General features: G+C 51.8%; 12 protein-coding genes across 12 annotated transcripts; 6 read left to right on the forward strand and 6 right to left on the reverse strand.

Annotated features, from left to right (window-relative positions):
- Nucleotides 1-1,062: 1,062 nt before the first annotated feature.
- Nucleotides 1,063-2,939, reverse strand: LTS14_009534 (uncharacterized protein; the record flags this gene model as incomplete). Its single annotated transcript, XM_064842216.1, has 2 exons — nucleotides 1,063-2,667; nucleotides 2,919-2,939. 2 exons carry the CDS (start codon nucleotides 2,937-2,939, stop codon nucleotides 1,063-1,065), a joined length of 1,626 nt encoding a protein of 541 aa, XP_064690122.1.
- A 287-nt stretch (nucleotides 2,940-3,226) lies between these two features.
- On the forward strand, nucleotides 3,227-4,430 carry LTS14_009535 (uncharacterized protein; the record flags this gene model as incomplete). The annotated part of the gene is made up of 2 exons (XM_064842217.1): nucleotides 3,227-3,372; nucleotides 3,440-4,430. The coding sequence occupies 2 exons, from the start codon at nucleotides 3,227-3,229 to the stop codon at nucleotides 4,428-4,430; spliced, it is 1,137 nt and encodes a 378-aa protein (XP_064690123.1).
- An 87-nt stretch (nucleotides 4,431-4,517) lies between these two features.
- LTS14_009536 (uncharacterized protein) lies at nucleotides 4,518-4,945 on the forward strand (the record flags this gene model as incomplete). Its single annotated transcript, XM_064842218.1, has 3 exons — nucleotides 4,518-4,596; nucleotides 4,661-4,676; nucleotides 4,732-4,945. The coding sequence occupies 3 exons, from the start codon at nucleotides 4,518-4,520 to the stop codon at nucleotides 4,943-4,945; spliced, it is 309 nt and encodes a 102-aa protein (XP_064690124.1).
- Nucleotides 4,946-5,119: 174 nt separating this feature from the next.
- Nucleotides 5,120-6,337, reverse strand: LTS14_009537 (uncharacterized protein; the record flags this gene model as incomplete). The annotated part of the gene is made up of 2 exons (XM_064842219.1): nucleotides 5,120-6,055; nucleotides 6,107-6,337. The coding sequence occupies 2 exons, from the start codon at nucleotides 6,335-6,337 to the stop codon at nucleotides 5,120-5,122; spliced, it is 1,167 nt and encodes a 388-aa protein (XP_064690125.1).
- A 733-nt stretch (nucleotides 6,338-7,070) lies between these two features.
- Nucleotides 7,071-8,955, forward strand: LTS14_009538 (uncharacterized protein; the record flags this gene model as incomplete). The annotated part of the gene is made up of 3 exons (XM_064842220.1): nucleotides 7,071-7,892; nucleotides 7,957-8,276; nucleotides 8,328-8,955. The coding sequence occupies 3 exons, from the start codon at nucleotides 7,071-7,073 to the stop codon at nucleotides 8,953-8,955; spliced, it is 1,770 nt and encodes a 589-aa protein (XP_064690126.1).
- Nucleotides 8,956-9,159: 204 nt separating this feature from the next.
- On the forward strand, nucleotides 9,160-10,063 carry LTS14_009539 (uncharacterized protein; the record flags this gene model as incomplete). The annotated part of the gene is made up of 2 exons (XM_064842221.1): nucleotides 9,160-9,605; nucleotides 9,661-10,063. 2 exons carry the CDS (start codon nucleotides 9,160-9,162, stop codon nucleotides 10,061-10,063), a joined length of 849 nt encoding a protein of 282 aa, XP_064690127.1.
- A 231-nt stretch (nucleotides 10,064-10,294) lies between these two features.
- On the reverse strand, nucleotides 10,295-11,784 carry LTS14_009540 (uncharacterized protein; the record flags this gene model as incomplete). The annotated part of the gene is made up of 4 exons (XM_064842222.1): nucleotides 10,295-10,769; nucleotides 10,820-10,969; nucleotides 11,031-11,052; nucleotides 11,103-11,784. 4 exons carry the CDS (start codon nucleotides 11,782-11,784, stop codon nucleotides 10,295-10,297), a joined length of 1,329 nt encoding a protein of 442 aa, XP_064690128.1.
- A 311-nt stretch (nucleotides 11,785-12,095) lies between these two features.
- On the reverse strand, nucleotides 12,096-14,325 carry LTS14_009541 (uncharacterized protein; the record flags this gene model as incomplete). The annotated part of the gene is made up of 2 exons (XM_064842223.1): nucleotides 12,096-14,176; nucleotides 14,313-14,325. The coding sequence occupies 2 exons, from the start codon at nucleotides 14,323-14,325 to the stop codon at nucleotides 12,096-12,098; spliced, it is 2,094 nt and encodes a 697-aa protein (XP_064690129.1).
- A 1,839-nt stretch (nucleotides 14,326-16,164) lies between these two features.
- Nucleotides 16,165-18,375, forward strand: LTS14_009542 (uncharacterized protein; the record flags this gene model as incomplete). Its single annotated transcript, XM_064842224.1, has 9 exons — nucleotides 16,165-16,252; nucleotides 16,308-16,533; nucleotides 16,724-16,746; nucleotides 16,801-16,923; nucleotides 16,990-17,098; nucleotides 17,162-17,710; nucleotides 17,775-18,003; nucleotides 18,071-18,199; nucleotides 18,262-18,375. The coding sequence occupies 9 exons, from the start codon at nucleotides 16,165-16,167 to the stop codon at nucleotides 18,373-18,375; spliced, it is 1,590 nt and encodes a 529-aa protein (XP_064690130.1).
- Nucleotides 18,376-18,635: 260 nt separating this feature from the next.
- Nucleotides 18,636-19,964, reverse strand: RBG2 (Ribosome-interacting GTPase 2; the record flags this gene model as incomplete). The annotated part of the gene is made up of 5 exons (XM_064842225.1): nucleotides 18,636-19,087; nucleotides 19,137-19,714; nucleotides 19,766-19,790; nucleotides 19,841-19,855; nucleotides 19,907-19,964. The coding sequence occupies 5 exons, from the start codon at nucleotides 19,962-19,964 to the stop codon at nucleotides 18,636-18,638; spliced, it is 1,128 nt and encodes a 375-aa protein (XP_064690131.1).
- Nucleotides 19,965-20,138: 174 nt separating this feature from the next.
- LTS14_009544 (uncharacterized protein) lies at nucleotides 20,139-21,936 on the forward strand (the record flags this gene model as incomplete). The annotated part of the gene is made up of 2 exons (XM_064842226.1): nucleotides 20,139-20,186; nucleotides 20,266-21,936. 2 exons carry the CDS (start codon nucleotides 20,139-20,141, stop codon nucleotides 21,934-21,936), a joined length of 1,719 nt encoding a protein of 572 aa, XP_064690132.1.
- Nucleotides 21,937-22,204: 268 nt separating this feature from the next.
- On the reverse strand, nucleotides 22,205-22,798 carry bet5 (Trafficking protein particle complex subunit BET5; the record flags this gene model as incomplete). The annotated part of the gene is made up of 3 exons (XM_064842227.1): nucleotides 22,205-22,452; nucleotides 22,504-22,710; nucleotides 22,762-22,798. The coding sequence occupies 3 exons, from the start codon at nucleotides 22,796-22,798 to the stop codon at nucleotides 22,205-22,207; spliced, it is 492 nt and encodes a 163-aa protein (XP_064690133.1).
- Nucleotides 22,799-23,348: the final 550 nt, after the last annotated feature.

Below are 23,348 nucleotides of genomic sequence, written 5' to 3' on the forward strand. Positions count from 1 at the left end.
CAACGACACAAACGGAGTGGTACTGAAGTCTACCAATGGACTTGCGACGGCCGCAGAGCATGAGCCTGCCATAATTCTGACGCCGGATGCACTGTCCGCCGTCAATGTTGAGCATATGGGATTACTCCTTCATCTAGTCAAGGACCATGACATGAAAATCCTCGGCGGCAGCGTAAAAGAGCCATCTGAGGGCATGGTGTTTGCTGTACAGACAGGACTTCGGCATCCGTACTTACTGTACCAACTCCTCGCGTTCTCTGCTCGGCACTCAGCATATCTTCAACCAGAGCGCTCGTCGAGATATGAACACCTTGCCATACAATTACAGACGCATGCCGTCTCTTTGTTCAATGCAGAGAAGGCTGAAGTCGATGCCGAGAACTGCGTTGCCATTCTACTCTTTGCTTCTATCCTTGGCCACCACGTTCTCACTGATACTTTGGCCAAGAGAGAGCTTGACAACATCCAGACTTTGACGGAGTCTCTAGTGCAATGCATAGAGGTACATCGAGGCATTTACACCGTCGCGACATCTGCGTGGCCTCTACTTTTAAGCACCGAGATAGGGCCTACAATTGCATGGTCTGCTGAATTCACCTCGCAAATGCCTCGAGGAGATCACTGCGATCCCTTGGTTGAGATGATAGCCAGGTCTGAGGGTATGACAGAGGTCCAACGCTCTGCACTTTTGCTGGCTATCAAGTACTTGCAAGTTGGCTTCGATGCTGGGTTCGAAGATGATGAGGTAGACCAGGGAAAGAAGCACCAGATGGTCTATTCTTGGCCGATGCTAGCAGTGCCAGAGTACAGCTCGTTACTAGGATATCAGCGCGGTGAGGCACTTGTCGTGCTGGCATGGTATGCGGTATTGTTGCACTTGGCCAGAGCGATGTGGCAAGTTGGCGATGCCGGAAGACGCATTCTGAGAGTGATCAGGGAGAGCATTGGTCTGCAATGGCGATCAGAGCTGCAACATGCAATAGAGCAAGTGTCGTAAGCCTCGCTGTCAGCAGTAGACGTAGCTCGGTGTGGAGAATGAACTGCTATGAGACATGCTGGCCGTCACTGAAAGCCCTGCTCAAGAAGTTGAGTGAAATCCAGACCCTGTAGATTTGGCATATCGTTCACTAGACTATCCAGCCAGGTCGAATCAGTCCCGGCCCAAGCCTGTCCAACACCTGCCGACCATAATGGATCGAGTGCCAGGTTCGTTGTCTGGTCAAAAGGTTGAGGAGCTGGCGAGTACGCACTCAGAATATCAGTCAAGCTCTGTGTATCTTTTTCTTTTCGCTTTTGCTGCAGCCAGACCAGCAGACAAGCAGTATTGAGCGCTTCTCTGGTGGCATCCGTATTGTAGCCTTGTGAAACATTGCTCAAGGTCTTGATGGCATCTCCAAGCTGCCCAATAGCCGCAGGACTGTCTATCGCTAGCAAGATACACACTACCTGGAATGGGACATTTGCAACATGATGCCAAGGACTGCTAGCATTGAGCATAGCTTGGGCACCACGTAGGCTCCGTGCCGTAAGCGCAAGCACGTCGTCTAGGAGGCTACCCGTCAGCTGAACATCGAGAGCCCGGAGACGTCGACAAATGAGCATCGTCATATTAGTCTGCGCCAGGACGGATGGAGGCTCCGTATGCTGCTGGCTCAACACTTCCTTGAGAAGCGATTTAAGCTCGCTTAGACTGACATCACGCTGTGGATCTAGTGACTCCGCCAGCGGTAGAATTCGCAGGAGTTCGGTGGTGAAATCTCCATGCGGACGTGTCGTTGGCAAGGCGAATTTACTATTGTGTAGTGCAACTCGGGATCGACCAAGGTCGAATGAGAGCCATACGTTGGAGTGCCGAGCGATGCCAACGATTCTTCGGTGAAGTTCTCTCTCCTCTTCGTTGACAGGCGCTGCAGGCGAGTCTGGTAAAGCAATATTCTCAGTCTCAATGTGTAATCTCGCCGCATCTATGAGATGCATCATTGTGCACGAAGCGACCCAGGCGGCGTGAGGAGCTGCAGTCATCCTCATGTATGCCACTCGAAGCACCCAGCCCTGAACGATGTCCACGCTGACCTCAAGATCACTCCATCGATCAAGAATCTGTTTGGCGCTTTCGATGAGGTCCATCTCGAGACTGACAGTTTCTCGACAGGAGAATAGATAGCCGGCCGCAGCGATACCACACAATATTGCGTCGTAGGGTCCGTCGGCAATGTCAGTCTGCCACCGAGCTTGTATGCGTTGAGCCACTTGCTGCTTGTTGATGAAGCCATAGCAGCGATCAAATTTGTCCAGGTATATGGTGAACAAGCTCTCCATGGTAGCACGAGACACGATACTAGTGATTGGCCGTGCCACCGGCTGATAGCCATGCACTTTCCGCGTCCCCATGAACAAGTTCCATGCGAACAAGTGAAGCGGAGGTGCATTAGCAGGGTCGATGGAGACTGCCAGCTTCCTCACGAACGCCGCACTCGAGTTGGCCTCTCGAGATCCGAAGCGCTCGATATCATCATCAGCGGATGGGGTGGGTGAAGATTCCTCGAAGTGCTGAAGCGATTCTTCAGTATCGAGCTTTGCAGTTCTCTGTGTCGGCGATGACATACGAAGCTGGCGTCTCTTCTGTGCGGGCTCGTAATAGCAGTCATACTCGAATTGCACACAACCCTACAGTACATATAAGTAATTTTCACCTTGGCAAGAGCGCCAAAGGTGCAAGCGTGTAACCAAATCGAACATGAGTCAAGATGACAGATGGAGCCTTGCCTCGAGCGGCTCTCGAGGCAGAGAATGGAGCAGACTGGAATAGCAGACTCACTATGGTCCTGTTAGCATGGTCACAATCACATGGCACCATCTTCTACACGCCAGCGAGCAGGGGCACAAAAACGATGAAGTTGATTATGAAGTTGACTCACCCGTGCATGGCGTCTTGCCATCACACTTCCTCTTCCGCTGCCGACAAGGCTCACAAGCCTTTCTTGCGCGCACGCGTTTCGTCAATGTTGGAATTGTAGCCATTGTTTGTATGGAAGTAGGAGGAGGTGGGATTGCGTGGGAAGGTGAAAAGAGGAGTCAGGCGGAAAGCCGGCTAATGCGGACTTGAGCGCAAACAGTAACCTTCTACATAGCAGGATGTACTTCATTTATCGACGGGCTGCCACGTTAACGACGGATTTGCATATGGACGAGAATGGTACAATCAACTGGCGATTATTCTAGCGATATGACTTCGACGCGAGAGAAAGATAATATACCGATGGGCGGAGGAAAGGACTACCCACCAACATACGATAACGTCGCTCAATTCGTAGTCGAGTGGAATGGACCGGACGATCTTAGAAATCCTCAGAACTGGCCCAGTCTCCGAAAGTATGACCAAAACCATTCCAAAATTCTTGTCAACCAATCCAGATGCTGACTATTTTCTCTGCTACAGACTTTACATATCTCTCATCGTCTGCAGTGGCGCTTTCGTAGCCTGCTTCAACAGCGCCATTTTCGCCGCAGGAGTAGTGGGGGCCAGTGACGAGCTCCATATCAGCGAAGAAGTCGGCCAGCTAGGGACGACACTGTTCGTGCTAGGCTTCGCAGCAGGCCCTCCGCTTTGGGCACCCTCGTCTGAGCTCTACGGCCGTAGATGGCCGTTGTTCATCGGCATGCTCGGAACGTCAATCTTCACCATCGCTTGTGCGGCCGCGAAAGACGCACAGACCCTCCTCACATGCCGGTTCTTTGCCGGAGTGTTCGGTGCAAGCCCTTTGTGTGTGGTACCTGGAGTGCTGTCTGATATGTACAGCAGCGGATACCGCGGCATGGCAATATCAATCTATGCCTTGACAGTTTTCGGTGGTCCACTGTTGGCACCGATCATCGGGAGCTTCATCGCGGCCAGTTATCTGGGCTGGAGGTGGACACAGTATCTGCCGGCTATACTAGGCTTCGCGAACGCCTTCCTCATGTTGCTGTTCCTGAGAGAAACATATGCACCGCTCGTACTCGCGGAGAAAGCCAGTATTATCCGAAGACAGACCGGCAATACCTTCATTCATGCACCCCATGAGAAGCGTGAAGTCGACTTGCAGGACATGATGAACAAGTACTTCGCTCGCCCGCTTCGAATGCTGGTCACCGAACCAACGGTACTGCTGGTATCGTTGTACATGAGCTTCATATATGGCATCGTATATGCGCTGCTGGAAGCCTATCCCTTCGTATACAGTAGTGTGCACGGCTGGGACTCTGGCGTCGCATATCTACCATTTATCGGTCTACTGCTTGGCGTCTGCTGCGCTCTGGCACTGATCCTGTCTCAGCAGAAGAGCTACGCTCGAAAGTTAGAGGCACATGGTGGCGTTGCAGTACCAGAATGGCGACTTTATCCTGCGATGCTCGGTGCTTTCGTCTTTCCAATCGGTCTATTCTGGTGAGGTCAGCTACGCTCGAGTCAAGCAGAGCATTGGACTAACCACAAAAGTAGGTTTGCGTGGACAGCATATACGCCACAGATACACTGGATGGTCTCGGTGGCAGCAGGCGTTCCTATTGGATTCGGAGTTCTTTGTATCTTCCTCCCTCACTTCAACTATCTGGTTGGTAAGTTCTGTCCAACCCCGATTCGACCGACTTGATATGCTGACGTCTGTGCCAACCTCTGCAGATGCGTATCTGCCCATGTAAGTCCATGAGCGCCTAACAAAAGCCAATACAGCAAGCACTGACTTCTGCTAGCGCAGCATCGACCGTGGCCGCGAATGTAATGCTCCGCTCCGCGATAGCATCCGGCTTCCCTCTCTTCTCCAAACAGATGTTCGCCAATCTCGGCGTCCAATGGGCGGGAACCTTGCTAGGATGTTTGGCAGTTCTCATGATTCCTATACCTCTTGGGTTTTATCTGCTCGGCCCCAAATTGCGGAATAGGAGCAGGCTCCTGTCAAGTGTCTGATGCACTCTTCGCTGTCAAAGCCGATTTGACGAACAGGCTGCTCGAGACTTGGCATAGAAACAAGTGCCCTGAACAGCACTGGTTCTGCGGCAGCGTGTCCTTCATTGTGCCGACATATAACCTGGTGGAATATCCTAATTGTCGAGAGATGGGCATTGGTGGATGCAAGACTATTCACACGTTGCCTCGGATAGTCAAGCTACGATCCTGGTGTTGCTGAATGATCGGCTCAGAGGACCGACTGCGAATCGGCTCAACCGTACCCTGGTGACCATTGATCCCTGATCTCGAGGACCACTTGTCCAGCTCATGGGTGGTGATGTCGCCATTCGCGTCGGCTCGCCCACGATGTGCATTGCTCGTGCCAATGGTTCGATGGTTCTGTGGAGAACCAAACTTATTCTCGTCCGTACGGTTGCGGTCAAGAAAGGCGAAGACACTGCCGACAAATGGTTTCAGGGCTGGTATTGACAGAGCAATGAGCGTGGACCCGATCTCGGCGATCTCGACCGCGAGGAAAGGGTCGTAGGCCCATGACTCGTCCGCTTCCCATTGGCCAACAACGACGAGATACATTCGTACGACGGATATTGCTATAACCAGTAAACCAGGCATGACGACGAACACGAGTTTAAGCTTGTCCTTCAAGCTTATCCGGAGAACATGAATGATTGCAGCGGGGATGGTGAATAGGATCAGGTCGCAGACGAGTGATATGGTGCTGTTCGTGACGTACACCAACCCCCACGACAAGCAGGTGTAATTGCCGACCTCGGGCTGGAAGGCATATGGCCACAAGCTGGTGGCTGGCAAGCAGTGGAATCCTATCAGGAACAATTGGGGAATGTACCCAGCAACCATGAAAGCAACCGCAGCTCTGATCGACCAGGTGAGTCTGTGATGTCGGCGGGTGATTCGAGAATAGAAAGCTAGTCCAGACAATCGACATATTAGTAGTGCAGTAGTATAAATCAGGTGAGCCGCAAAGTCTAAAGTCTCGGTCCTGTTGATAGTGTGGTTGTCGAGGATGTACTGAATGTAGACGAAGTGACGTCCGGATCCCAGACGAATGAGCACGATGGCTAAGACGATAAATGTCGTGTAGGGTAGCTAAATTGCTGTCAGTGGACATTCTGGGGGGGTCATCATTGACTGACACACCAAGCAAAGGACTGCAAGCCAATCGTCCCGTCCGAAATGCTTGAGTACAAAGATGCGGGCGTAGCAACGCAGTGCCATGATGATATAGACCAGAGCCGCGATAAAGAGGATGGCTATGACAGTCGCTCGATCACGACTCTGCTCCAGAAGTGCTGCAGTCGTGCCATCCGGGAGGTAGCCAGGCCTTGCCAGGGCAGCATTGATCGCCTCGGAATTGATGGGTGAAGCCATTCTTGTCGTGATCGTGGAAAGGTCGAGCCCTCACCACAAGTCTCGCATACCGTTGGTGAGGCAGTCAAAGCCAAAGTCCTGCGAGACTCGCTGCGGAGAGCAGCATGATGAGTTGAAGAGTAGAGAGTTCCCAGATGACCGCGAAAGTCAAAAGAAAAGGCAGTCGTAATAACAAGCTGAGGGCCTCGACCGGGCGCGGGGAGCTGAGACTGGCGTGGGTGGACGGGGCAGCCTCCGGTGGTAGGCGGCGGCCCGTGCTATATGACGAACTCAATGCGCCGTCCAAAGTTGGCCGTGGCTGCATCATGATCGAATCGCAAAACCGTCTTGCGCGAGTTCGCCTGAGTCTTTTGACGCAGCCATAGTATGCAGTCTTGTCTCGTGCGGGAGTCCTGCCTCGGCGTCGCTTTCTAGAACATGGCAGCCTGATTCACCCGTTTGGAGCCTATCGATGACAGGACAAAAAGCATTTTCACGATCTCCTCGACGGCTCGACCATCTCGCTTGTCCTGCGCCGATCGTCTCCTCGGTCCCTGCACGGAAGCACGGATCATGGAGACTAATAATCAATGCTTACCTAGAAAGCATCGCGCATGCCTTGTCTTGTCGTGTCGACGAGTTCTTGGATCAACTCCGCCTCTTCTTCACGTTCCTTCGATATTTGCGCCAAACATCTGCTAAATCCTAATTTTCCCGCAAAACCTTGGCGGAGAGGCCGAGACAGTCTGTCAACATGGCGCTATCAGCAGCGTTCAACCTCGCGAATCTGGCCTGGGCCAACAGTTCTTCCTACAACGCCTCAGGTCTCGCAAATGCACAGATTCTTAACGACCCTTTCCCGTATTACTTTCCGAAAGTCAATGCGACCTCAGCCCAGTTGTTTCCTATGCCATTGTGCCATGGCGCAAAGATCGAAGAGGCCACCATCGACGATCTGCAGGCTTTCATGCACACTGGGACCTTGACGAGCGTGCAATTGGTGACCTGCTATATCCAGCGCGAATTTCAGACTGGCCAATACATTCATTCCATATTGGAGCTCAATCCAGATGTTCTCGATATCGCCGCTGCTCTGGACAAGGAACGACATTCCGGCCATGTCAGATCGCCATTACATGGCATCCCGTTCCTGGTCAAGGACAACATTGCTTCCAAGGACAAGATGCAGACCACCAGTGGATCATGGTCGTTGCAAGGCTCGATTGTGCCGCGCGATGCTTTCGTCGTGAACAAGCTTCGCCAAGCCGGTGCCGTGCTGATGGGCAAAGCGACACTGAGCGAGTGGGCAGACATGCGATCCAACAACTATTCAGAAGGCTACAGCGGTCGCGGAGGTCAGGCCTACAGCTCATACAACTTTACTGTAAATCCTGGTGGCAGCAGCTCCGGAAGTGCTATCTCAGTATCCAACAATGTCGTACCGTTTGCGCTCGGGACCGAGACCGACGGTAGTGTTATCAACCCAGCAGAGCGCAATGCAATCGTCGGCTTCAAGCCTACTGTGGGTCTGACCTCCCGCGCCGGTGTCATTCCGGAAAGTGAGCACCAAGATACGGTATGGAAACCGATGGCCGTAAGGCTTGTCATGTCTGGAAAGTCTGCTAACACTCAATGCGCAGGTTGGATGCTTCGGCAAGACCGTACGCGATGCTGTATATGCTCTCGATGCCATATATGGTGTTGACCAGCGTGATAACTACACTCTTGCACAAAGCGGAAAGACACCGAAGAACGGCTATGCCAACTCATTGTCGACTAAACAGGCGCTGGAGGGAGCACGTTTCGGGATCCCATGGTCCTCTTTCTGGACCCAGGCGGATCCTGAGCAGATTTCTGTCTTACTCGACATCGTGCAGGCGATGAAAGATGCGGGTGCGACTATTGTAAACGGTACTGAGCTCAAATATCAATACGTGATCAGCCCCAACGGATGGAACTGGTAAGTACTGAGCGCATCAATGTCTTGCATGTGGACTGACAGGAATTGCAGGGACTACGGCACCACTCGAGGGTTCCCAAACGAATCTGAGTACACCTATGTCAAAGTCGATTTTTACAACAACATCAAGACTTACCTATCTGAGGTCACAAATACCAACATGCACTCACTCGAAGACATTGTACAGTACAACATCGACAATGTCGGAACTGAAGGCGGCACTCCCGGCATCGCTCCTGCTTTCGGATCTGGCCAAGACGGTTTCCTCGCATCATTGGCTACAGGAGGTATCATGAACGAGACCTACTACCAAGCCCTGGATTTCTGTCATCGCACCACACGTGAAGATGGCATCGACTACGCGCTCGCCAACAATGGATCCGCAGTTGATCTTCTGCTTGCACCTCCGGATGTTGGCCCAAGCTACCAAATCGCAGCACAAGCTGGCTACCCTGTCGTTACGATCCCGGCGTATGTGCACTCGCTCAGTGGCATGCCCTACGGCTTCTCATTCATGGGCACTGCTTTTAGCGAAGCCAAGCTCGTCAAATACGCCAGCGCGGTGGAAGATTTATTGAAGTCGACGAACTCCAAATATCAACGCAAGAATACGCCGCCAACATGGCAAGGATATCTTGAACGTGTTGTGCCTACTGCGCCCCAGTGTTTCGGCTGCTAGACATGTATCTAATAACCCTGTGCTATAGACCGTCGCATGTATATACACAAAGATTGTTAGCGAGCTGTTGCATCGCGATTGCGACTCTCGCTTAATGAGGAGCCGCACAACGTCGCAACATCTTCCGCTTCAGCTCGCATCCTTCGCTGATTCGTATAAAGCACAACAGCCCTGCTCTACGTTCGACGACACAAAGGATCTACCATGGCCCAGTCCCAACTCATCCCTCCGCCATCTAATGCGGAAGCTGCCCGTCTCAATGAACAGCACAAGCAGCTGATCGAGGCCTTCGGCTTTCACGTCCATCCGACTATATCCCTGCCTCATAAAGAAGGATGCAGAGTTGCGGATGTTGCTTGTGGCTCGGGTGTATTCCTGACCGAAATCGCAGCTGAGCACCCAAGTTGGCAATGCGATGGCTTCGACATTACCGACAAGCAGTTTCCTTCTGGTGAGAGCCTCGCGCATTTCGGCGGCAGAGTACGCTTTCATGTCCAGGACGGTGCAGCAGAGTTGGGTTACGGCAGCGAGTACGATGGCAAGTTTGACCTAGTCACTGTGAGAGCGATGCACGCATTCGTGATTGGCGTGCATTGGCCGAGAGTGGTCAAGAACGCGGTGGCCTTGTTGAAGCCTGGTGGATATGTGCAGTGGCAAGCATACCCTCAACTTATTATGCGGATTGTACTAAGGGTACTTCTACAGGATTGAGTGGGATGCACAGAGCCCGCGAGTGGTGCAGTCAAAGCCCGGCGTCTCCGGAACGGCGATGAGACTTCTCAACCAAGGCTTCAATGACTTCATCTTGACTCGTGGTGTCAAAGATATCATTCCGTTACGCGACTTGCTGTCCCAGAATGGAATCACTGATCTTCGAAGCGAGCTGTGGGCAATGGACGAGACTCCGGGCTATCGACAGAATTTCACTATGACTATGATCGTAGATGCACCAAACGCTATCATGGCTAGAGTGTTGCAAGGAGACAAGTATTGGAGCCGAGAGAAGGTCGAGCAGCTCAAGGCGCAGGCAGCCGAGGAGATGAAGCAAGATGGGATTTGGTTCAGGACGGAGATGTGGTGTTATGTTGGCAAGAAGTCAGAGGACTGATAACAACTAGACTCACGATCGAATCTTGAATCTTTGCTGCTAAAGCACAGTATACACGAATGAGATGACCAGCATCTCAATTCCACCGCCCGCTTGACTTCCTGCAATTCCTATCAAGTGCTGAACCACAATTTCGCCCGAACAAGATCCACATCTCTCGCTCATCTCGTGACGACTTCTAGTTTGTCATCACCTCAATCACATGGCAGAATCAGTGTGCCTGTAGGGCCCCTATTCTTCGCGGGCATCTGCTTCTTCGTCGACGACTATGTTGCCGTGGCCTGCAGATCCAAATACAGGAGCAGTGTTCATTGGTACTGGCATGACTGCTGTCGCCACCTCGTCCACCATGACTACGGTGTGCGGCCATGACCCATGTTCAGCCATTGCAGCAGCTTCGTTTCTCTGAGTTTCGTCGCCAGGATAAAGCTGTGCAATCCTCATGACATCCATAACAGAAACGGCAGCGAAACGTGGATCCTTATGGCCCCCCACGTAGATGATGCCATTGTTCACGCCATCTTTCCGAAGTATCACTGCCGACTTCTTTGATGCTCCGGGTTCCGAAAGGGAGTCATAGCCCATGATTGATCCATAGTCATACGACTGAGACATTGAGGTCCATCGGAACTGAGTGTTAGGGACGCCTGGCACCCAATCATGTAGCATTGGCATATAGTGCTGAGCAGCTTTCCAGGTTGTACAGCTATGTACGATTAGCGTTGGCACAATACTTGGAGATGTAGTCTTGCTTACATCTTCTTCATCCGATCTGCGAGGGTCGACCCGGGTTCGAAAACTCCTTCCCTGATCTCCTCTCTGGCCTTGTCCTCCGCATCGTTATATCCTTTGAACCTTCGGCACTGGACTTCTACGTACAGTGCAGCATCAGTGCGCTGATGCTCACTTTGGAACGCGTCAGAATGGCTGGATACTATCATGATACTCCATCGCATCTGCAACTCACTGTAGTAATCCAGCGACATGACCTAGCATAGTTCAGTATTGACTCACATCCTTGAAATTGCTACATACGTACCGAGCTCATGCGTCATAGCGTTGATTCTCACTTGCAGCTTGTATGTGTCGCTCCATTGACGCGAATTCTCGAAGTTGTGGTCGAAAGCAACTATGTTTTGAAGGGGCACAGCGTTTGTGTACCCTACTTCGGCAAGCGCATCATCTTTGATTGTCCTACCATCAAAGATACGCAAAGCATACCGAGAATCAGGAGTGCAGATGCACTTGAAGTTCCATGACTTGGTAGCCCAGTCATAACACCTGATCTCGGGCGCTATGTTGAATGTTGTGTACCTACTTGCTGGTCTCCACCGAGTCATAGCAAAGAGTAATATTTGGACCAAATGTTCGGCGGCGTCGTCATCTACGAAGCAGTAAGTAATCCATCTCTTGGTATTGTCAATCCCGCCCGGACACTTCAATGGCGGCCATGGTTCATGGGTCCGAACCCGTTGCCAATCGGGTGGCAGCTCATCGATCTTGAAGTCCGGTTCCACAGTCAAGCCATACCATCTCGGTGACAGCGGCTGATTTGTAATCGTACTACCGGTAGTGATTTTATGTTTGACGGAAACGGGACTTTCACGGACATCAACCTTCGCCTTGTTGGTGAACAGGTCGCCAGGTGGTGGTGGACATCCGAGATCAGCGGTACAGCAGCTTGCCAAGAAGAGCAACAGTGGTAGCATGCTATTACGCATAGAGATAAATGATAACCTCATTTCGATACACATGCTCGGATTATTCTGGCTTTTCAAGTCGTTTGGAGATCAGACTTCGATGGGGGTCACTGCATGAAGTTCAGCTGTTGTGTATGGACATGTGAAGGAACTCTTGAGCAGACATATGGCTGAGCATAGCTTGTGGTCGCCATAGGTCTAGAGCATAGCTACCTTTCCACGACGTTCAAAGATGATGATTACTTCGATATAGTGCTGTCTCCATCACCGTGGCACGAGTCTGCTAGTGCAGCCCGATTGATGAACGGAAAGGTGGTGTTTCGCATTGCAGCCTACTTCCAGACGCTGGTGTTATGCAGTATCACATCTTCACCAGTGTGCTTCACGAGCTTTCCGATCTTCACGGGTGATTCTCCAGCACCTTCAAGAACCTGCACGAGCTGCTCCGCTCTGTGGGCTGTAACTGCCAGCACCATTCCAAGGCCAGTATTCCACGTCCGAGCAAACTCACGAGCGTCCACATTACCAGCCTTCTTGAGCCACTTCAGTACGGCAGGCACTTCCCACTGTGATACGTCGACTTCTGCGGCCAGATGCTTGGGCAGCATTCGAGGGATATTGTCTTCCAGTCCGCCACCAGTAATGTGAGCCATGCCTAGAATCAAATCCTGCTCTATCGCCGGCATTAGGGGCTTGACGTATATTCGTGTTGGTGTCAGCAAACTAGCACCGACAGTCGAGGCTGAGTCCCAAGGAGCCTTGTCGGCAAAGGACAGACCAGCCCTCTCGATGATCTTGCGAACAAGCGAGAAACCGTTCGAATGAACTCCGCTACTTCTGAGGCCAAACAAGACATCGCCTTCCTGCATCGCCGCTTTGTCAGGCAACACAGTACGACCTCTTTTAAGAGCACCAGTGGCAGCACCGCCGGCGTCAAACTCCTTGCCTTGGTACATGCCTGGCATTTCTGCAGTCTCACCTCCAACCAGAGCACACCCTGCCTGCTTGCAACCTTCGGCCACGCCTTCGACAAAGCGCACGGCGTCGGGAACGTTGAGCTTCGAGCATGCGTAGTAGTCCATGAACGTCAAAGGTTCCGCACCTTGCACAATGAGATCATTCACATTCATGGCTACCAGGTCTATGCCAACGGTCGAGAAGTCGTCCATAGCGAAAGCGATCTTTAGCTTAGTGCCGATGCCGTCAATAGCCTGGATAAGTATCGGTGGTTCCGTGTATCCTGCTTTGGCTAGGTCGAGTGCGCCGCCAAAACCACCGATCTCTGCATCCGCGCCAGGTCTTCGTGTACTTGCCACAGCCGCTTTGATCGACTGCACAAGCTCGTTCCCTAGATCGATTGACACACCCGCGTCTGCGTAAGTCATGCCACTGCTTGATGCCTGCTCGCTGTGAGATACGATTAGTCCCTCATACGCAGGCTCGAGTAGCTCCCAGCGACACTTGATGTTTTCGCCTTCAAATCGTTTGATGAGCGAGGTAGCGATGCCTTCGAAGTTGGTGGTGGCTAGAGCCAAGACAGTGGGGCCGGCACCTGACAGACAGACGCCTAGTAGACCGGGATGTGTGGCAGGAGACACAGATTGCAGAAGCTCGGTGAGTCCAGGGATCAGCGTCTTGCGGTAAGGCTGGTGAACCTTGTCTTGCATGCCATCATATATAAGCTCAGGGTTTGGTGGACTCTGGCCAAGCGCGGATGTAAGTAAAGCGACGCGTTGCAAATTGTAGATGACATCGGCTTTTGCGTATGTCGTGGGCAGAACACTTCGGGCCTTTGCAGTTGCTACCTCAAAATCTGGTATAATCGCAATGCACTTGATCTCCGATGCCCATGGAAAGCGAATGTGCTTGCCAATATCGATGGGCGGGATCGGAGGAGTGAGGCCCGTATCCTCACCTCCTTGTGGTGCAGGTAACACTTCTGCCAAGGGTACCTCTATTCGTTTCATTTCTTCCGGATCAAGCTCCTTGAGGTAAGAACCCACGAACCCGCCATAGAGAGCAGCCGCAACATTGTCGGGATGCCTTTCGATCATGAGACAGAAATCTAAAATGCGATCTTTAGTCATGCCTAGCTTGCCGACTTCGTTCCCGAGCGATACTCCAGCGACTACCGCAGCACCAGACGAGCCAAGGCCGCGACCGAGTGGGATAGGATTTTTGATGTGGACGTGCGTTGGCTCCGGAAAACTTCTTTGCTGATGACATCGCAGCACGTAAAGTGCAGTCTGTGAGATGAGGTTTCGCTCGGGTGTCAGATCAACACTGTTCTCGCCGTGGCCTTCATAAGTGATTCGACAGTTATGTTGTGCGCCCTCGGATGCATCGTCGCCGACACTGACTTGTAATTCTAGCCAGAGGGATAAGGCTAGTCCGATGACGTCGAATCCAGGACCTGCAAATACTTGAGCTCCCGATCATTCGTTCGAAGATCAAAGGGTGGTTACATACCAATGTTGGCGGACGAGCAAGGTACCTCTGAGCAGGGTCAGCAAGTATTGTCTTTTGATCAAGGACTGTGAGATGTGTACTTATGCTGATCATGTCGGCGACCAAAGAAGATCGGCTGTACGTTTTAAGTAGGTGTGCGTTGACACTTCATCTGTTCATAATACTGAGTAAACATCCGTAATATAGATGATCAAGTCACGAGCCGGAAAATGTTCCTGGCGTTTTCGATATTTCTCCACAATCAAACAAAGTTTGGCGGCCTCAGGCTCATCATACTTCGACTGCACAAACGATTGCGCAATGCTCCCATGTGCAACGCCTCTCTTATATATTGATTGGTGATGAGTCAGGTACAGTAATAAAGAGCGGAATACTTCGACATATTCTTGTCTACTGAACTTGCGGATACTCCAGCTCCAGGAGCTTTAACTGGCACCCACCCAACTCTTTAGAGCAAAGTTTGGATATGATCTTGAGTGCTAGCAACTAGAACCATTGGGACTCGCAGCTAGCAGGGCATCAAAGTCCGCTTGCTTTATTCCATCGATCCAAGTTTCCTGGACCACGGCGATATGCTCTACGATTGTTTGATATTCGACTGCCTCGACATTATGATACTTGACCAATGCCTCATCCACACTCACATAGAACGATCAGGCGGTTCGAGTTCTAGCCGCGAGCAATCATGGATCAAAACATTCCCAGACCTGGTCTTGCAGCGGCCGAGAGAAGCATCCATGATCTCTGGACCTGCGCATGGCACTATTCGGCTTAGGCTATCGTGAGACTGGGCATAGGTTGCTTTAATTGCCAACCTACGGCTAGCTTTCTCAAGAGGAAGCGAGCTCACCCCTAATCCGGTGCACCTGCTAGGCATGTCTACCTATCTGATCATCTTCAAAGAGTCTGCGATCTCAATGGTGCGTGGCAACAGGAGCATCGTTGTCGCTTTCCCTGTGGCCACGGTCATCACTTCAGCCGCAGAGGCCTACTGTAGGCGATGAGGAAGCAGGGTGTCCGAGCAGATGTTCCGGTTAATGGTAAGCTGGTGTCACGCTTTCATGATCGCCAGTGTGGGTGGTGCGGAGACAGGACTGGGAATCATTGCTCATACTCTACTTTTTCCTGGCCGACGAGAACAGGCTGACCACGTATAGGACCTCAAGGGAAGTGTTCTTGGGTCCACGGAGAAGACAGGCCTGCGCTGTGGCCGGATCACCACGGATAGGTTGTCCGTGAGAAACGAGGCGGTACGCGATTTGCCTGCGTGTGTAGGCTGGCTTAGGCATGCAGACAGATCAAACGGTCTTTGAAGGCATTTCAAATTCGGAATCCCCATAAAAACGCTTGCGGCTGATTGACGGGGATGTGGAGTGCCGTCCTTACCGAGCGCCACTGAAGTCATCCACTAGGCCGGGAGGGTCAAAAAGCAGACCGCACGCGCACAGTAAGGCAAGTCATCTTTTGCCACGAGACGAGTTCAAGGGTGAAACGACACAAATGTGCGGAAATAGCTTGTGCTGATGCGTCATGGCACTTCTTATTTTCATAGCTTCGCGGATCTTGGTGAGCTTCATGACAAACTGTAGGGCTGCTCATTTCGTGGTGCCCGCGAGGGGACACGCTCTCCGTCTGCACGAGCGAACTCTCTTCCTTCGCATGGTTGCATCCGTCGACGTTGACGCGCTGGTCCTCGCCTGGTTTTCGGTTGAAACAATCCTCGTATTGGTCAACCTGCCGTAGACATGCCGCGCCGTGATCTGATCGCTGGTGATCGTCGGTTGGTCTGACTGCCATGTGCCGGATTACCCTTTCAGTCATCCCATCTGGAGTAAAGACTTTATAGACTTGGGCACTCCGCACATTATTGCTCCAGTTCGTTACCTTTCCCTCCGCCCTACACTGTCGCGGCCAGACAATATCTTCGACAAGATGGGTAACTTCTATGGTTTGCGGGGCACAAGGCTCAACATCGCCATTGCTGTGATCGCCGGAACAGATTTCGCCCTTTTTGGTTATGGTGAGGTCATCTAAAGTAGAGTGGTTTCCGGGCGGTTACTGATATTGTACCATAGACCAAGGTGTTATGGGAGGACTGTTGACTTTGAAGTCCTTCCTCAAGTACTTTCCTCAGATCGATGTCGCTTCTCGGACCGGTGCTGCCGCGAGCAGGGCCTCGAATGTACAGGGTATCACCGTTGGTGGCTATACGCTTGGCTGCTTCTTTGGCGCCGTCGCTACGATATGGCTCGGCAACATGCTTGGCCGTAAGAAGACGATCATGGTTGGCTCTTCTATCAGGTAAGCCAAAGCATTGGCTGTTCTGCATACTATGACTGATCGCTTTGCAGTGAGTTCATGTCGACTATGACGCAATAAATGGTCTTGTCGACCTTGCACAACGGTCGAATACTAATATAGCCTGCTTAGTGGTTGTCGGCGCGGTACTGCAATGCTCCTCTTTCAGCCTTGGACAACTTATTGCTGCTAGGCTCATCACTGGATTCGGGAATGGTAAGTCTAGCTCCTGAACAAGACGGACAAGATCTTGAGCTGATTCCCACGTAGGTATGAACACCTCCACAGTCCCGACATGGCAGTCCGAAACTTCCAAATCCCATAGACGTGGGCAGATGGTTATGATAGAAGGATCTTTGATCGTGTTTGGTGTAATGTTGTCCTACTGGATTGGTAAGGGAACTACGGCACCAGTTTGACCTTTCTGTCGACGGCTGGCTGACACGACCGACTATTCAGATCTGGGTTTCTCCTTCCTGGATCACTCCTCGATTGCTTGGCGATTCCCAATCGCATTCCAAATCATTCTAGCATTATTCATCTTGGCGGGTATTCCTGGTCTCCCCGAGTAAGCTCTCAACTCCGAGTTCTGGAAGAAGCGAGCCTGATTTACTGACGAAGAGCACCCCAGATCGCCGCGTTGGCTAGCACTGAAGGGCAGAGATGCCGAAGCGCTGCAAGTGCTTGCTGCTCTCTCTGACCTCCCAGAAGAAGACCAAAGTGTTCAGGACGAATTCAGGGCCGTCAAAGATACTGTCTTCGAAATGGCAAGGGGCAGCTTTTCTGATGTCTTCAAAACGAACCGAAACCGCAACCTACACCGCACGATCCTTGCCTATGTCAATCAGATGTTCCAACAAATCAGTGGAATTAATATCATCACATATTACGCAGCCACCATCTTCGAGAACAACATCGGCCTTTCTCCGTTCCTCAGTCGACTGCTAGCTGCGCTCAACGGCACGGAGTACTTCTTCGCATCATTCATCGCCATCTTCACCATCGAACGCTTCGGACGGCGGAAACTCATGCTGTTCGGCGCCGCCGGCCAGGCTTTGTCGATGGCTGTACTGGCTGGAACCACTTCAGTCAAAGGGAGCAGTACTGGTATCGGCGCAGCTGTCTTCCTCTTCGTTTTCAACTCGTTCTTCGCGGTCGGTTGGCTCGGAATGACATGGCTGTAAGTCATCTTATGCACCCACGGGGGAGGGAACATGAGTTTGTGCTGACATGCGTGTCCATAGATACCCTGCTGAGATCGTATCACTCGATATCCGTGCTCCAGCCAATGCCATTTCAACCACCGCAAACTGGATATTCAATTTCATGGTCGTCATGGTCACCCCAGTCGCCTTCAACTCGATCGGATACAAGACCTACATCGTTTTCATGGCCATAAACGCCTTTATGGTGCCTTGTGTGTACTTTTTCTTCCCAGAGACCGCCTACCGAAGTTTGGAGGAGATGGACGAGGTAAGCATAGCATCAAATCCACAACCAAGCAGAGATGGTCCGAATTATGCTGATCCGGTCATCACAGATCTTCCACAAGGTTCACGGACTTCGTGGTGCCCTCGACGTGGTCAAAGTTGCACGAGAGCAACCTCACCGCTACGGAAAGAAGGGAGAACTTCTCATTCCGTGGGACGATACAGAGGAAGCACGAGATGTGAGTTTTCGAAAGAGTGCCATCACTTATTCATCCAGCAATTACTGACAGGCAACGTACAGGTGGCTCGTAGACGCAGCTCTGTGGTGGCACCAGGTGGCGGTCGTGCCGGTCACGACATCGAGAAAGCTCACGGCTCAGATGATGAGGCTGGCGAGAAGAAGGAGATTGTGTGAAATCTCGAATGGGCGATTGGTGAAATGCTAGCACACAAAAGTGGATATACTTCACACGAACAAATGGTCATGTTTCATATACACAAGTGGATATACTCCACGTTATGGTCAGGGATGTAAAGTGGCTTCCAGAGATGGTTGATTTGCAAAGTGATCGTAGTCTTCTAAAGGTGCGGCCATTGAAAACTAACTTTAAGAGCAACCCGAGCCATGCCATGAGAGGCTGCAATAGCAATTGCTTAGCCACGACAGACGTTAGTTTATTTTGTAGATAAGCCGCTCTTGGTGCCCACGATACTGACAACGTCCTCATCCGATACAACATGACTTAATCCAACCCTCTGCGGCACATGCCTTGCACTCGCACCCCACACGAGTGCATACTTGAAGCTGTCCTTGAGTGTGCGATGAATGTGATCGCACACGTCCTCAATCGAGCTGTTGTGCCGCACAATCAGAGCCTCGCTGAAGTCTGGATCGATGCCTTTACGTTTGGTGTAGACTCTGATCAGGCGCAGCTCGTCCCAACATCGATCGACCACGTCTGTGATTCCGAGATCCAGCTCGCAAGACATCACTGCTGTGTTGTCTTCATGCGCCAGGCTATTCAGATGCTCGAGCGAGATAGAGTCGACTTTGTTGTATACGTAGAGGCATTTGATGTATGTTCGGTGATCCTTCATGATCACGTCGATGAATTGGTCGATGGTCGCTGGGCGTATGTTAGTATAGATGCAACGACATGAAGGAGTGAAGCATACCATTCTCGTCTCTCACCAACACCTCACAGTTCAGTATTCGATAGTCACGAAGAATGTTGTACAACATCTTCTCGTCCAGGCTCTTAGGTGGCGAGGAGAACGTGATCTTCATACCACCAGCTTTCTTCTGCTTGAGGTAGATATTTGGCGGATCTTGGTTCAGCCGAATCCCGACAGCCTCTAGTTCAGCCTCGAGAAGAGCACGCTGCTCGGCTCTTTTCGTAGCGTCCAGAATCATCAAAATCATGTCGCTTGTCTTTGCGGCCGAGATGACTTGGCGACCTCGACCTTTGCCTTCAGCAGCACCTTCGATGATACCAGGTAGATCGAGGACCTGAATTTCTGCACCGCCATACTCCAGCACTCCAGGTATGGCGGTCAAAGTCGTGAAAGAGTATGCGGCGACTTCAGATTTCGTCTTGGTCACTTTTGATAAGAATGTCGACTTGCCGACTGACGGAAACCCGACCAGCGCTATCCGAGCGTCACCAGATTTCGATACATCGAAGCCAGTCCCTGCAGCTGCCCCGGCGCCGGGTCCAGGTTCGAGTAGTTGAGCACGGAGTCGAGCAAGCTTGCTGGGAGCCTGTCAGCGACGGCTGTGTACAAGTAAGGATTGACACTTTTACCCTTTGAGAAGTCCCAGATGATACTCTGCCCAGCATCAGCGGAATCAACCACAACCGATCAAGTTGGTAGCCTACCAGTAGCCTTGTTCTCTTTAAATAGTCAGTCTTCACCACTTCAAGCATGATTTTCAGCGCTCATACTCTGCGTCCTCTTCATCTCATCCTCGATCTCCTTGATCTTTTCCGTAATGTTGACCATGACGGCGGTGTTGGCGCTCCTCCGCGCACAGTGAGTTGTATTATGTACTTTTTGAAGTAGCCTTCAATCACGCACCCAGTGATGTCGAGCCCGCCCTACGAAGAAATGGTCGTGCTTAAACCAAAAATTAAACCTGTGGCTTAGCGCTGCACTAGCGCGACGCCTCTCGTCATCATGTATGTTCTTACTGTGGCGTACAGCGCCCTTCTTCCTTTTCTCAAGGTGAGTGTCCATTATGTCTTGAGGCCACGAAACGACAGAGGCAGGACTAATCACGCTACAGGCCGTGTGATCTAGCCAGAACGGCGAGCCTTATGGAATTGTGAAACAAACCCTGGACGATACCACGATGCTACCTCCAGGCCTTCGCACGCCACGTGAGGCTGTTCTCTATTACGACCAAGTCTACTTCGATCTGATCAATAATGGCAAAGCATATCCGTTTATCTATCCTTGGGCGACTGTCGGTGCTGCAGTCATCATCGGCTACCTTCTCATCGACCACCGGAAATCTCCTTGGCTGCAGTGGGCACGATGGCCAGTCTTCGCTTTTCTGTGTCTGTTCCAAGGCTGGTGTATAGCAACGAATCGAGCTCGATACTGTGCGTCTGCATTCGGCGTGGGCCTGCTATCATTCTGGGGTACTCTGTGGGTGGCTGCAATCATGATAGCGAACGATTGTCAGAGGGACTTCAAGCGAATTGAGCGTCGTTCGGACACGACGGAACGGGCTGCAAACACCGAGACGAATAGCAGTGCATCAACCATTGAACAGAAGGAACTCAACGCACGGCAAAGACGGCCCACCGCCCAGGGCTCTGACGGCAGCTCTGACGGCAAGCACAATGAGAGCCGTAATGAGCTCTACTGGCAAGAATACCCATCCGGACCTCTCATAGCACGTCTCGACTGGGTAGCCGACTGCTTCTGCAGCTTTCGAGGTGTAGGTTGGAATTGGCAAACTTCAGGCATTCCACCACCACCACAATGGGCACAGACTCAACTCGGCGATAATTCTAACACAGACAACACCACAAACGATTCCCGCTATACCAAAAGTCGAACCGGTATTCGCCGCTTCTTCACACGCGCAGAGCTACTCCGAGATTGCCTGATCAGTCTCACATCAACCTACTTCATCCTTGATTTCACGTTGACGTTGATGCACCGGGACCCATACTTCATCGGGTACACTACAGCTTCAGCGCCATCCCACCTTCCGCAGATCATCCAGAACTCACACTTTCTAACCAAGTCCTTCCGCCTCCTCCTCAGCCTGACAGGAATCTACACAGCCTTGTACTCAATCTTCAAGCTCGGCCCTCTCTTCTTTAGCTGTCTTCTCGGATCAAAAGTGCTAGGTTTACGCGGCGAAGCCTGGATGAATCCCGCGGATATGTTCGGCTCTTACGCCATGATCCTCGATAAGGGACTGGCAGGATGGTGGGGAGGGTGGTGGCATCAGACGTTCAGATATGGATTCGAGGCACCTGCCACTGCTATACTGGCTGCCACTGGCATCGAAAAGAAGTCGACGAAAGGGAGACTGGTGTCGTTGTGCATTGCTTTCTTCTTGTCAGGGTGCGTGCATGCTTGTGGGAGTTACACCCAGCTTGGTGATACAAGGCCGTTGCTCGGACCGATGAGGTTTTTCCTACTGCAGGCAGTGGGCATTATGGCACAAACTGTCGCAACACACCAGCTCAGGACCGCGGGCATTTTGGAGAAATGTCCGAAACTGATTAAGCAGGCCGCGAACTTCGCGCTGGTGCATGTATGGTTGTATTACACAGCTCCGCTTCTTGTAGATGACTTTGCTCAAGGTGGTGTTTGGCTGTTTGAGCCTCTGCCGTTCAGCGTGCTGCGCGGGCTAGGATTCGGGGCGGTGGATGATCAGTTCTTCTGCTGGTGGCATGGACTGTTCTGGTGGCGAACGGGTAAGCATTGGTGGGATACTGGCATAGCATTGTAGCGTACAAGCGTAGCATAGTATAAAGCATGGCAGATTAGAATGATCTCGTACAAGCATTCTGGAGTCATATCAAGATCGACAGAACGCGATCCCCGTGGTGAGCACATGTGACACCTTCTGCCTGCTTCTGCTCGATGACCGTAGTAGACGATCCTGATCATCATTTATACATTGCAGCAATCATCTCTTCGGGTATCACTTGAATCAGTTTTACTGTGGCGGCCGAAAAACGGCGTCCTTCGAGGCGGACGTAAGCAAACGGCAGTCTTCATCTCGGCAGTAGGCCCATGCTTACCATGAATCTCTCCAGCCCACCCTCGAACAATTCATTCGCCACACCCTTACCTCCTGTATGCTCAGCAGGCGCCAATGGCGACTTGACCACGTACTCGACGAAAAGTGTGGCCCATATCTGATGCAGCACCGTCCGCATATTGCCGACTCTAGGGTCCGTGAGCATCACGAACTTGAGTTGGGTCGGTGTTTCGAAGTAGTGGAGTTTGTATTCTCCGGTTCCTGGTATTCGTTAGTCTTCGTCGCCACCCATCCTGTTTCTTGGTCAAGTACGGTATGATAAAAATTGGTCGTCGGCGCCTCCGAGCTGCTTAGCCATGCGCCTCAGGGAAAAGATCGTCCCGAAGATCAGCTTGGTCTCGTCGAGGTCTTTCGAGGCCTTGCGCAGGGATGCTGGCACATCGCCATTCTGTAGTGTCGAACCTCGACTTGATTGCGTATTGTTGGCAGCGGTGAAGCGCTTGGAGTAGATGCATTCGGCTGTTAACCTTTAGTGAAGTGTATTAGAGTGTGGTGGCTTGCTAGACTCACTGTGCCGATCAAAAATGTAGAAGGAGTATACCGACATTGTTCGCCACCGTGAGAGGACCAGTCGTCCAATTCTTGCTGGCGCCTCAAGCCATGCAGTGTAGCTTGTGGAAACAATAAGCGAGACGAGGCAAGCACGCTGCTGCCGGTCTTGACACGTGCCGTGCTCGGTCAATGAATGTCAGTCTCGGAATTGCGTAGGCCGACAACGTGGTACCCTAGTTCAAGCCGGTAATAGTGGCTTGATTAATGGTCAGAATAGTTGAACAATTGGCTGAGAAGGATGTCACCCCCGTGCCGGCTGCAGCTCAAGCTCTCACCGGGCCGGCGTTGGGTCCTTGACAAGCTTGACAGGTGGGTTGCATGAGGCCGGTTTGAAGTTGTCAATCTTCGCAATTGGATTCCTGCTCTTATTGCACTCATGCAGGGCGAGAAGGGCGCAGAAGGCTGAGACGGGAAGAAGGAGCATACGGCACAGTAGTGAATAGAACAGGGGTAGGAGGAAAGGTCTGCATCGATACTGCATCACATCAGTCTCTGAGACATGCGCGAAGCAAAAAGACCACGCCGACAGCCGAAGACCAGCGATA

The sequence above is a fragment of the Recurvomyces mirabilis genome (genome assembly GCF_035927965.1).
Source record: "Recurvomyces mirabilis strain CCFEE 5264 chromosome Unknown scaffold_32, whole genome shotgun sequence".
Lineage (NCBI taxonomy): Eukaryota > Fungi > Ascomycota > Dothideomycetes > Mycosphaerellales > Teratosphaeriaceae > Recurvomyces > Recurvomyces mirabilis.